General features: G+C 34.3%; 1 protein-coding gene across 1 annotated transcript in view; it reads left to right on the top strand.

Annotated features, from left to right (window-relative positions):
- GRID1 (glutamate ionotropic receptor delta type subunit 1) overlaps positions 1–14,824 on the top strand; it is a 1,251,691-nt gene that overhangs the window by 951,566 nt on the left and 285,301 nt on the right. The window contains exon 6 of the mRNA XM_053692039.1: positions 10,676–10,849. Within this exon, the coding sequence (XP_053548014.1) occupies positions 10,676–10,849 (174 nt within the window). The remainder of the gene's footprint in view (positions 1–10,675; positions 10,850–14,824) is intronic.

The following is a 14,824-nucleotide window of genomic DNA, read 5'->3' as shown; positions in this document are numbered from 1 at the left end:
GCTTTATTTATTTATTAAGGAAAGAAAACAAAACATATAAATGAAATAAAGATGCAATCTTTTCACAAGATAAAATACCTTGAATGTCTTTCTGCATTTGTATTTTATTTATTAATAAATAGTAATACTAATAATGAGGATGATTGGTATTACATGTTCCTGTAAGGTTTGCAGCATGGATAGATTTCCACCAATAGAACTGTAGGATGGGTACCTGTCATCCAATTAGTAAGGAAATAAATAGTTGGTACAGCTTTAACTTTGATTTTTGTCAGGCAAAACAAAAACCAAACAAAAATAAAGTAATCATCATCTTGGAACTTAGAAACATTAAAGTATAAAAAGTGTATTGAAGAGTAAACACACATAAACACACACACACATACATACATACATATTTACATTTAAATCAGCTATTAAAGGGATGTAAAGGGAAAAAAAGAAAGTGCTTTAATATATTAGAACATTATATTATTGTACTGAAGCCTGCATAAGACTGCATAAGGGATTTAACGCATAGTTAAAGTCAGCTCCAAAGTCAATGGCAAAAAGTCTACGTGTACCCACGAATCACCACCTAGCTCACAATAGTGCATTGCTGCTATGCTTTTCAACAAAGGACAGCAAGAGAACAATGTGAATATGATAATATAAATTCATTAAAATTGGTATTAAAATTACATGCTCTATCTGAATCATGACATTTTAATTTTGACTTTCATGTCCATAATAAGTTTATAAAAACTTTTAAAATGGTCACTTTATTAATACTTATCAAAACTCTGTGCTAAAAAACACTTGGAAAGAAAAATAAGATAAACTTAAATCCTACGGTTTTCAACTTTATCTTTCTTACAACCAATTAAAGACTATCTGTAAAGCTATTTGTGCAATGCTTTAAGCAATCACTGTGCATTGTGTAGATTATTCAGCATGCTTAGATAATTTGACTTGTACAGCAAAAAATCGTACTTAACAGTGGTTCCCTGATTTTCTGTTTTGGGCAGAAACTCTCTATATAATACAATCAGCACCAATTCAGACTTCACAGTACTTTTTGACTGATCTAGCATTGCATATAATTTGACCCTCATATTGCAAAAACAGACTGAAAAATTCTTTGTTGTGAACTAATGTTTTTATTAAAATTTTGATTCATTAAAATTATGGGGGAGATAAAAAACTGAAATTAAAATCCTCCATGTCTCAAAATTAAATCAATGTAAATATTTTCATAGGAAATTAGCACATCTAGGCAAGAATCCCCGCTTGCTTTTCCCCAGAAATTATTAATATACAATGTTACCAATGCACAAGAGAATTGTGGGTAAGATATGCAAACATTTTATTAAAATTTTGCAAATACTTGCTTTTAAAAAACAGAATTTCTTTCATATGTAGGTAATGACATTTTTTTTTCTTTCAGTCTACTGTAAGTACTGTTCTAAGCTATACCTTTAATCTTGTTCTGCTTTGATTAATTCTGCTTAAGAAACATAATATCCGTTAATTTGCAAAGCTATTACCAGACTCAAAGTGCATAGACTTACTGTTGCATGCGCTATTTTTGGCTATGATTTGCTTTAACTGGTTGGAGCTATATTATGTGAAAAACAGAATGTATATTAAAATAAAAAAGCCATTATTTATGTGTTTTTCAGATGAATAGGAACAGCTAAAAACTGTGACAAATATATTCTAAAGAAAAATGTATATGCTATCCAAAATGGAATGAAAATGATCCAATATCCTGTAGTAAGACAAAACAGAACAACACCTAGCGATGCCCTTTCTGATCTTAGGTATAAGAAAAATAAATATAAATGATGATAAATTTAATAATGATAATACATTCCTCAGTGGGTTCCTGAGTATATGTACCAATAATAGTAAACAAAGATAGTATAGTTAAATGCTTAAACACTTAGAAATGGACACATACGAAAAAATACAGAATAATCAAAAATTATAATGATCATAAAATATTGTGCAAACCATAAAACAATACCATCCTTAATAGGTATGGATTGAAGAGGGTTTAAAGTCCCTGAGGGTTTGCAGAAAAAAAACAGATATTGTTTGTTTGCTGGAACCTAAAATAATTCAGTTCCCTTTTTGGAATGGTGTTTCCACAATCCAGTGTATTTGCTGTTTCTCTTTATAGATGATCCGATCACCATCCGATGTGAGCAAACTAAAGAAAAAAAGAATAAGAGAAGCGCAACACGGATCTAAGTGCAAATTAAAACAAATGCTAATAATAGCCCCAAGCATATATAAGGCTATTCACAAAATATGAGTTAAAAACAGGCACATCAATGTTAATTAATAAGCAGTGATAGATGCAGGGTTACACATCAACGGCTTCTCAGTGTCCCGACTGTAACTTGAATCCAATACATAAATAAACAAACAGTCCACAAAGCCGGCATCACTGAGTGATTCTCAATGTGCATAGTAGACCAGGCTAGGCTGTTTAGGCGGTGCAAAGTCCCGTGCAAAACCCTTGGCTAGACTAACACCTGGGGGTCGATCCGATAAAAATCGTCGCCCGCAAAAGCCGGCGACGCCAATATTTGCGCTGGTTTGGTATCCTATATACGGCGTAACCTAGAAGTTACGCCCGTATATTTCTGCCGTCGCCCGTAGTTTTTTGGGCCATAGGCAGGTATACCAAACCAGCACAGTTTAGTATCCAATATGCAGTGTAAGGACTTACGTGGCGAAAATGGAGAAATCTTACTCCATTTTCACCTCGCCACAAAAAGCAGCCGTAAGAAGCCTTACGCTGACTATTGGAGCCCCGTAACTCCCTAAACTAGCTAGAAAATAAACCTAACACCTAACGCATGCGCAATGTCTATCTCCCTGTCAACCGCGATCTGCTAAAATAAACCTAACACCTAACGCATGCACAATGTCTATCTCCCTGTCAACCGCGATCCCCCGCCGCAATCCATAATAAAGTATTTAACTCCTAAACCGTCGCCATCTACATAAACAAACCCCTACTGTGAGCCCCTAAAACCGCCACCATCTAACTGATCTATCCCCTAATGTGAACCCCTTACACCGCCGCCATCTATATTAAAATTATTAACCCCTAATTTAATCTACCTACCCCGCCGCCAGCTATATTATCTATATTAACCCTAAGTATATTATAGTTAATATAGTTATTACATTATATATATTAACTATATTAACCATAATTATATTAGGGTTAATATAGTTAATATAGTTACTATAGTATTTATATTAACTATATTAACTCTATCTAACCCTAACACCCCTAACTAAATTCTTATTAAATAAATCTAATTCATATTATAAACTAAAATATTCCTATTTAAATCTAAATACTTACCTATAAAATAAACCCTAAGATAGCTACAATATAATTAATAATTACATTATAGCTATGTTAGGGTTTATATTTATTTTACAGGTAAATTCTTAATTATTTTAACTAGGTATAATAGCTATTAAATAGTTATTAACTATTTAATAGCTACCTAGTTAAAATAATTACCCAATTACCTGTAAAATAAATCCTAACCTAAGTTACAAATACACCTACACTATCAATAAATTAAAGAAACTACAAATATCTATCTAAAAATACAATTAAATAAACTAAACTAAATTACAAAAAAAACCAAACACTAAATTACAAAAAATAAAAAAAAGATTACAAGATTTTTAAGCTAATTACACCTATTCTAAGCCCCCTAATAATAAAGCCCCCCAAAATAAAAAAAATCCCTACCCTATTCTAAATTAAAATAAGTCCAAAGCTCTTTTACCTTACCAGCCCTTAAAAGGGCCTTTTGTGGGGGCATGCCCCAAAGAAAACTACTCTTTTGCCTGCAAAAAAACCACAATACCACCCCCCAACATTACAACCCACCACCCACATACCCCTAATCTAACCCAAACCCCCCTTAAATAAGCCTAACACTACCCCCTGAAGATCTCCCTACCTTGTATTCACCCAGCCGGGCCGAACTCCTCATCCGATCCAGGCGATGTGTTCCAGCAAGCGGCAGTGAAGTATTCTTCCATCCGGGCGATGTCTTGAAGCAAGCGGCAGAGAGTCTTCTTCCATCGGCGACGTCTTCAAGCAAATCGGCATCTTCAATCTTCTTTCTTCGCTCCTCCACCGCGGAGCATCCTTCCGGCACGACGACTTCCCGACAAATGAGGTTCCTTTAAATGACATCATCCAAGATGGTGTCCGTCGAATTCCGATTGGCTGATAGGATTCTATCAGCCAATCGGAATTAAGGTAGAAAAATCTGATTGGCTGATTGAATCAGCCAATCAGATTCAAGTTCTGGATGGAAGAAGACTTCACTGCCGCTTGCTGGAACACATCGCCTGGATCGGATGAGGAGTTCGGCCCGGCTGGGTGAATACAAGGTAGGGAGATCTTCAGGGGGGTAGTGTTAGGCTTATTTAAGGGGGGTTTGGGTTAGATTCGGGGCATGTGGGTGGTGGGTTGTAATGTTGGGGGGTGGTATTGTGTTTTTTTTTGCAGGCAAAAGAGCAGTTTTCTTTGGGGCATGCCCCCACAAAAGGCCCTTTTAAGGGCTGGTAAGGTAAAAGAGCTTTGAACTTTTTTTAATTTAGAATAGGGTAGGGAATTTTTTTATTTTAGGGGGCTTTATTATTTTATTAGGGGGCTTAGAATAGGTGTAATTAGCTTAAAAATCTTGTAATCTTTTTTTAATTTTTTGTAATTTAGTGTTTGTTTGTTTTTGTAATTTAGTTTAGTTTATTTAATTGTATTTTTAGATAGATATTTGTAGTTTCTTTAATTTATTGATAGTGTTGATGTATTTGTAACTTAGGTTAGGATTTATTTTACAGGTAATTGGGTAATTATTTTAACTAGGTAGCTATTAAATAGTTATTAACTATTTAATAGCTATTATACCTAGTTAAAATAATTAACAATTTACCTGTAAAATAAATATAAACCCTAACATAGCTATAATGTAATTATTAATTATATTGTAGCTATCTTAGGGTTTATTTTATAGGTAAGTATTTAGATTTAAATAGGAATATTTTAATTAATAATATTAATATTAGATTTATTTTAATAAGAGTTTAGTTAGGATGTTAGAATTAGATAGGGTTATTATACTTAATATATATATATAATATAATAATGATATTAACTATATTAACCCTAATATAATTAGGGTTAATATAGTTAATATATCTAATATAATAACTATATTAACTATATTAACCCTAATATAATTAGGGTTAATATAGTTAATATAGCTGGCGGGGGTGTAGGGGGATTAGATTAGGGGTTAATACATTTATTATAGGTGGCCGCGGTGTAGGGGGATGTAGATTGTAGGCAAAAGAGCAGTTTACTTTGTGACAAAGCCCCGCCAAAAGCCCTTTTAAGGGCTGGCAAAAGAGCTGTTACTTTGGGGCAATGCCACGCAAAAAGCCCTTTTCAGGGCTATTTGTAAGGTTAGACTTAGGTTTAGTGGTAGGGATAGTTTAGTATTTTAGGGGTTAAATAATTTAATATAGATGGCGGCGGGGTAGGGGGATTAGATTAGGGGTTAATAATTTTAAAATAGATAGCGGCGGGGTAGGGGCTCACTTTAGGGGGTAGGTAAGGTAGATGGCGGCGGTGTTAGGGGCTCACTTTAGGGGGTTATAGATTTAGTATAGCTGGCGGCGGTTTTGGGGTTAATAATTTTATTAGGTTGCAGCGGGCTCCGGGAGCGGCGGTTTAGGGGTTAATACATATTTTATTGTTAGGCTAGTGAGGGGGGATAGCGGATAGAGGGTAAGACGTGTCGGGCTATGTTAGGGAGGCGTGTTAGACAGTGCGGGTAATTTAGACTTTAGTCAGGTTTTGTAGGCGCCGGCAGTTTCTAACGTGCCGCAAGTCACTGGCGATGCCAGAAATTTGTACTTGCGCAGATTTCTGGACATCGCTGGTTATCAGACTTACGGCACGTTAGCATCTGACGGCGACATATATGGGATAGCTCGAGTTGCGAGCTGAAACTGCGGGCAACGCGGGTTCCCTTGCTTGCGCCGCAAACTACGATCTATATCGGATCGACCCCCTGAAATCTAGTCCAAGGTGTCGGAGCCTCACAGGGATATGGGATATGGGGGTGAATTTCTTTCTCGACATACGTTTCGTTCCTTAGTCACTCAAACTTTTTCAAGAGTAAAGAAACTCACCTGGTCCCTTGCCTTTTACACCGGATCCGGAAACGCCGACCAGTCAGTGTTCTCAGACTGGATAGCGTAGAGGCCTAATAAGCTTGTATTGTAACAAATGTGGCTATAACAATGTAGCCAGTTAAAAATGTATTTGAGCTGGCATCTGCAGTCTATGATGACAGAATTATTTGAAATTTTGTAATAATATATACCAGATCCGATATAGAAAGGGAAACATAAAATACATTTTAAATTAAAATAAATGTCTTGAGATGAAATACATGGCTAAAAACTTTCGTGTTACAAATGATCATAGCAACAGATAATAAAAACAATTAATTTATATATGTGCAATATTAACTATCAAGTACATTACTAGTGTCCGATTAAATACATCCTGTTTAAAAATATATACATATAGGTGTTAGTGGGGGAAAGGTGATCATAGAGGAAACTATCAAAGAAAATCATGATTTCATAAAAGAAGACAATATCTAAAGGAATTAATTTAAAAATTATTTTAAAATTGAAAACATGTTGCCAATATTAGCAGTGAAATTTAAAAAGAAATTGTTTTTAAAAATATAGGCAAACTATGAGTGAATGACATATATTAAAAAACCTTTATGTGAGAAATGCTTGGATATCCTTAACTGGTTGACAAAACAAACATCTTAAATGTCAAACTTACAGCAATAGTAAACACCAAAAATGTTATTATTTAAAAATATAGCTAATCCCTTTATTTACCATTCCCCAGTTTTGCATAACCAATACTGTTATAGAAATATACTTTTTCTTGCCTATGTAATTACCTTGTATCTAATATTCTGTGACTGCCTCCTTATCTCAGATCTTTTGACAGACTTGCATTTCAGGCAAAAAGTGCTGACTCTTAAATAACTCCAAGTGCATGAACACAAGGTTATTTATATGAAACACATGAACTAATGCCATCTAGCTGTGGAAAACTGTCAAATGCATTCATATAAGAGGTGGCTTTAAAGGGCTTAGTAATTAGCATATGAGCCTACCTAGCTTTCAACTAAGAATACAAAGAGAACAAAGCAAATTTGATGATAAAAGTAAATTAGAAAGTAGTTTAAAATGTCATGCCCTATCTGAATCATGAAAGTTTATATTGGACTTAGCTATCCCTTTAATTTTTGACGGCTCAGATAGAGCATGTATTTTTAAGGGAATTTTCAATTAATTTCTTTTATCAATTTTTCTTTGTATCATTTGTTATAAATCATACCTACAGTAGATAGGCTCAAAGGAAATGCACTTTTAAACTCCAATTGGGTTTGATTAGAGGTGTGCACAGGGGAAAAATTCGGTTCAGCTAAGTCTTTCGTTATAAATAGTCAAAAACGTTTGTATTTCAAATATTTGTTGTCCATTATAGTCGGTATTCGTTTCATTTTAAAGTAAAAGAATAATGACCATTTTATTAGTTAAACAAATGTATATGTTCCTTTGTTACAGGTGAAAAAGTTCACCTGTAGTGTAAAATACATGTAGTGTGCTGGAGAGATGCAATACTTCTTCACAGAGCCCTGGGGTGCTAATAGGAGGCTTAGTGTGGTGGCTCCCAGGGCCTGCACTAAAGGACCTTCTCCATTAGTGCAGGCCCTGGGAGCCACCACAGCCGGTGCTCTGGGAAGAAGATAGGATCACTATTTAAAGGAAACAAATTAATTATGACAAATGTGTTTGTTTTCAATACATTTTATGTCGAATTCTTTCAGATATTCATTACATGGAAACAATATCCGTGTTAAGTTAACAAATGTGCATTCATAACTAAACAAATGCACAGCATTAAACGGATATGAAGATCTTATTAAACTTTTATGATCATTTTAAACTTTCGTTATTCAGATAGTTCATTTAATTTTATGAACTTTCCAATTTACTTCTATTATTAAATTGACTTTGTTTTCTCTGTATACTTTGTTTCAGAGCATACATAGTTAGGTGTAAGAGTATACATGTCTGTTGAGCATTATATGGCAGCAATGTTTTCAACAATTATTATTTTTTTTACTTTGTTTTAACACATAGGACACATGCACACTCCTAAGCCTATCTAGATATGTAGTGCACATGCATACTCCTCATCCCGCCTCAGGAGTATTCATTTGTCCTATGCAGAAGTAAAGTAAAACTTTTGTTTTTTTAAACTATATGCTCTATCTCAGAGTTTCTCAACTCCAGTCCTCAAGTGACTCTAACAGATTTTCCAGAGCACAGGTGAAATAAGCAGCTGATCAGTAACCATGGTTAGTAACCTGTGTTCAGCCATCAGCTGATTATTTCACCCATGCTGTAGTTCAGATATCCTGAAAATCTGGCCTTATAGGGGTGTTTGAGGACTGGAGTTGCTCTATCTGAAACATGTTTAATACTGATCATTTTTAATGTAATTTTCATATAATATATGTATGATTTTAATATATAATCCTGTATAAATATTCGTTATATTGTCATCTGACTTTACACTCACCCATTTATGCTATGTATGAGGATACCATGAAATAAATCTGTACTTAGAGAAAAATGAAGCATGGACACCAATAACAAATAATTGAAATGCAGATATAGATACAATAATATGAGCAGTGGGGCTCACAGGTTATTATGATATATCTATATAGTTGGGAGGCTGCTAAAGGTTTTTTAAGAATTGCAAGATTTTTTCCAAAGTAGGCCCAATACTGTGAGGTATTTGATATTGTCATGACAACCACCTGGTAGCTGGATGTATTCTGGACCACTCATTTGACTTTGTGTTTCAAATACGTGTCATTTCGGGTTTGAGAAATGGTCTACCTAACCCATGACTGTGTTTCATGGTCATTACATTACCTGGGTGTATTAGCCTTCACTTACAAAATAAAGTTAATTTGCCCTACAGTGGTAATTATATTGTGTGTTATTATGTCTTTTAGAACAAAAAATACCATAAATGTCATCTAGTAGACAAGTGATTATCATTTCTATAACACCTGCCATCTATAGTTGTATGAGATCATTCATGTAACAGTGGGAAATGCCCTGTTTCATATGAGAGGTGTTGTATGAATCATGAATGCTGTCTTAGGGGGTGGACGCTTCTTTAGAGATCTCTGAACATTATGTGATTTGTTAATAGAATAATATTGCTTTCTTATTTGCAAAATGGAGTCTCATATCCCTATTTCTGGTTCATATAAAGAGAGAGGGTCCACCACCCCTAAGGAAAAACCTCACCTAAAGGGTTAGGGCTAAAAAAAAGTTGCACTAAACGAAACATAAATACATTACTTTTATCAGTTACACTCATATATATATAATCTAATAAAAATATTACTATAAATATTTAAAAAGTTATAAGATTAAAAGGTATATAGTATATTACAAGGTATTTGAATGGAAAGGGCTATAATGTATATATGCATACATACATACACATATAAACACATACATATGTATACATATTTTTAGAGTCCTTTCTACTCAAATACTTGAAAATTCATTTTTAATCAAGAATAATATGTAATGAGTTTTAGGGGCCCATTTATCAAGCTCCGAATGGAGCTTGTGGGCCCGTGTTTCTGGTGAGTCTTCAGACTCGCCAGAAACAGTAGTTATGAAGCAGCGGTCACAAAGACCGCTGCTCCATAACCCTGTCCGCCTGCTCTGAGCAGGCGGACAGGAATCGCTGAAAATCAACCTGATCGAGTACGATCGGGTTGATTGACACCCCCCTGCTGGCGGCACATGGGCCACGAGTCTACAGGGGGCGGCATTGCACCAGCAGCTCTTGTGAGCTGCTGGTGCAATGCTGAATACAGAGAGCGTATTGCTCTCCGCATTCAGCATTCATACTAACTTGCGCACATTAAAACTTTACTTCTGGCAGTATATGCGCACAAGCGAAAGAGCTAAATAGAATTCCACTTGTAATCTGGCCAAAAATGTTTTAGCCAATAATACCCCTCAAGCATTAAACTGTGGTTAACTGCTTGATCATGTAACTAACAATGGGGTTGATCGCAATCAAAAAATGTATATCTAAAACATTTCAACAGGAAAACACCATTAACGCTAATGGAGCTTTTTTTTTATTCATTATTTGATGTTTTGTTTCTAAAGAATTGTAATCGACTCCTCAATGATCAAAATGATTTCTGAGTTCCCATCACACATTTGTTTTGTGACTTTCCTTTGTGTGTACAAAGGTTCCAGGTCTATTTCATGTTTAACTTCTCAATGCACAATTTAAAGTTTGCATTTTCCTTTACATCTTTACATGATATAAAGTTTACATTAAAAAAAATCAAGGTTTTTAAGTTTATTACTCTCAATTTTTCTTTATTTTATTGAAGATATTTACACAGAACAAGTTCTGTAGAAGGTACACTTAAAATGTTGTTGTAGCCAGAAATTCGTTATTTAATTTGTGCTTCTCTTTCCTTAGGAAATAAGTGATGCAGAAATAGTAGAATTGGTTCATAGTGCACTCGGCAGGATTACAGTCATAAGACAAATCTTTCCCTCGCCAAAAGACAACAATATCAGATGTATGCGCAATAACCATCGTATCGCCTCCCTACTTTGTGAGCCGCAAGAAGGCACTCTGCAAAAGTTTCAGGTCAGTGCCATTAAATTCTAAGTTATGGGTAGATCTAAATGGTAGTAAAATGTAGAATGTTCTGTACGTATATCTGCACTTATATTTTAATATGTGCCAATTTAAACTAAAATAAAATTCTTTCAGATAGATCATACAATTTTAAACAACTTTCCAATTTACTTCTATGATCTAATTTGCTTCATTATCTTAGTATCCTTAGTTGAAGAAAGAGCAATGCACATTAGGCATATAAGTGCAGCCACCAGTCAGCGACTCCTGAGCCTACCTAGGAATCTATTTTAACAAAGGATACAAAGTGAACAAAACAAATTAGATATCAGAAGTAAATTAGAAAGTTGTTTAAAATTTCATGCTCTACCTAAATCATTTAATTAAAAAATTGGGTTTCATGTCCCTTTAAAATGATAAAAGGTTTGGTGTGATAAGTATTAATTGATAGTAAAGTTTTTTTGTTCAATGTCAAATCACCTTTAAACAAATGTATATTAAACTAAAAATAAGTCATTGAAAATCTTTGTCATATTATAAAGATTTAAAAACAAAAACAAAAACCCCCAGCTATTTATATTTTTACGATCATCATTTCTTAGATACCCCTAATTATATAGTTACTCTGACAAGCAAGGATCTGTAAACCATGGAACCAAAGTTCTTGCTGCAAACTGTTAAATTAACAGCTAAAATGATCTGGAATTATACATACATACTGTAAACATTCTGAGCTACAATGTTCTGAGCTACAAAAATAATGACTTGATGGATTTCTGCAAAGTCTCTTTCAGACTATTATTGTATCCCTGGGTGATCAGAAGAGATGTATTCATTTGGACCTTATGATTTGAACAGAAAATCATCACAGCAAACGATTCCCATCACACCTTTTTTTTATAATCTACCTGAACCTAATTAGAATTTAAGAAATATATTGCTTTAGTGCAGTACATTATGTATGCACAAATCATTTAGCAGGTAATTAGAAAAAGCATCTTTCTCGTAGGATAGGTAATTTCTTATTATCTGTCACAAAAGGGACTTGCTTTATTTAAACTCTTTTAAGTTTTTTTTTTATCCAGTAAACTAACATCATATAAATTCGTGAAGATTTAGCTGAGATAGAAAAGTTTTATAGAGACAAAAATATCTTACTGGGGCCAAAAAAACCTGTATTCTTAAAAACATTAATATATTTCCTAATGTGGGCATGTGAAGGAAAGGCAAGGGTGGTAAATCCTTCACCAAATTGTACTCTTTGTAACCAAGAATCAACACACACTTGAGTTGATGCCAATGAGCCTCCTTAAGCAACTATCTTCTTCTGCACATCTTGCTTTGTAACATTTTCTTAGGATCATTTTTTATCTTTCCTCCTTAGATTTCTTTGAACTTCCATGATTGCACATGCAACAGTGTTCTAATGAACAGCACATATGTTTTAATCTTTGTTATGTGCTGGCACTGTTGAAGTGCAAACTAGTTCTCTCTATAGTACTGGAAAGGAAAAACCGACACAAGGAATGCAGTAGAATAATAACAGTGTTTACTATGAACTTATTGCAGTAACACAAATAAGTAACTCACTTTTAAATGTATTACAGTACAGTTATACAAGGCAATTTTTTAACTATAAACACATAGCTTATCTTTCGGTGTGAGATAAGACATTAATAGCAAACAATGGCAAACAGCAGACAGGTTATTGCAACAGTACTGAGAGTCATCATTCAGTGGAACACAGGCAGCAAAATTCCACAGGTTCTGTATGAAACTTCTCTCCAAGATGTTACCCACAGACTCTACTGCCCCCCTCTCTAGAAATTTGGATAATTAATCTTTCTGCTTAAAAGGTGTGTCTAGTGTTATATCAATCATATTATTTCATTAGCAAGCATTTTAATAACAAAAGAGTGTTTCTCATAAAAAGCAAAAATTCTCATAACCAACTTTAGGTTAGTACCTTGTGCTATAATTCTCTTTGGAATGTCACCTTCCCCCAAGTCATGTATTCTTAAAGATAAACAAGTCATAGGGGTCAATTTATCAAGGAGGCGAGTGGAAATGATTTGCTGTAGCAAATCATGTCCGCCCGACCTCACTAAATGCAGACAGCATACGCTGTTGGCATTTAACATTGCACAAGCATTTTATGAGAAATGCTTGTACAATGCATCCCCCTGCACATTCACGGCCAATCGGCCGCTAGCAGGGGGTGTAAATCATCCCGGATATATCTGATCGGGATGATTGCAGTCCGCCACCTAAAAGGTGACGGAGAAGTTAAGGAGCATCTTCTACAGTTACTGATAAAATAAACAAGATAATAGCTGTGTAAATTGTCGCTCTAAAAATGTCATATATCTAATTTGGTGTACTTGCACCAAGAAACAATATGTAGGTTGTACATATTGTAGGTTAGAGAGCGAATTAGACAACACTTGTCAGATATCAATAGGTCAGACCCCTGTTCTGAAATGGCAAAATATTTCATACAGAAACACAACAGTACAAATTCAACTTTTAAATTGATGGTTATTGAACAAGTAAAGGCACCTCTTAGAGGTGGAGATATGAATAAAGTCCTCTTTAAACAAGAGGCTTACTGGATTTTTCTTTGCCATCACGTTTCCCAAAGGGATATAATTCCTTATATGATGTTATAAAGTTTTGGGAATAATATGGTTAATTTCATTCTCTTCATTCCTTTTCTTTAATTGGATATATTTTTGATATAGCATGTTTAGATATATCCATTGTTATCATTCGTTTTGTTTCCACATTCATATAAATATGCTATTTGGGTATGTAGGATGTTGTTGTTGAACTACTCCAATATACACAACTATCTATGATTACTTATTATTAAGGTAGTATTAAGCATTGCGTAGTGTGCTGGCTCACCTTAAAGGGACAGTCAACACCAGAATTTTTGTTGTTTAAAAAGATAGATAATCCCTTTATTACCCATTCCCCAGTTTTGCAAAACCAACACTGTTATATTAATACACTTTTTACTTCTGTGACTAACTTGTATCTAAGCATCTTCTGACCGCCCCTAATCACATGACTTTTAGTTATTTTGCATATAGTTGCATTTTAGCCAATTAGTGCAGTGTCTGCCACTAGCCACGGGCGTGATTACAATGCTATCTATATGGCCTACATGAGCTTGCTCTCCCCTGCTGTGAAAAGTAAATAAAATAGAGGCGGCCTTCAAGGTCTTAGAAATTATTATATGTGCCTCCCTAGGTTTGCTTTCAACTAGAATATCAAGAGAACAAAGCAAAATTGTTGATAAAAGTAAATTGGAAAGTTGTTTAAAATTACATGCCCTATTTGAAAACTGAAAGGTTTTTTTGGACTTGACTGTCCCTTTAACTGACATGTATGAGTGCATTATCTATTGCTATGCATACAAACATCTTTGCTAAAGAACTTTTTGACAATTACCACAGTATAGATGAGTTTTCTCCCTGTACCTACAATGCAACACAAAATATTTTATGTAACGCTGTAGTACTTTTAGTTAAGACCACGTTACTTTTTGGTAAATTATTGCTACTCTGTATTATATCAGAAAACATTGGGTACCCATCTGTGCTCTATAGCAATTCTGTATAGTTGCCTCATTGTCACAATCTCTTCACTATGTAGCTTTAAATAAGTTTGCGGTAGGGTATTGTGTGCATATATATAAAAAGCTCTAAATATGTATTAATAGTTCTGAGATAATATGCATATATACATGTGATCTTGTCCTTATATTTGGTTCAGAAATGTGTTTTGTTTTATTTATGTGCCACAAAACAATGTGTTTATCACTATGTATTGTTAGGCCATTAAAACCATATATGTTGTGCATATAATTGTAATTAAGAATATCCAATAGAATTTTATTACTGCTTTTAAATATTGGCGTTTTTTTCAGCAAGCGTATGTCTAAGATGAAGGCCATAGGCCGAAACATGTCAGACGCTT

This window comes from Bombina bombina, chromosome 9, assembly GCF_027579735.1.
Source record: "Bombina bombina isolate aBomBom1 chromosome 9, aBomBom1.pri, whole genome shotgun sequence".
NCBI lineage: Eukaryota > Metazoa > Chordata > Amphibia > Anura > Bombinatoridae > Bombina > Bombina bombina.
This window is presented reverse-complemented; position numbering and strand designations above follow the sequence as displayed.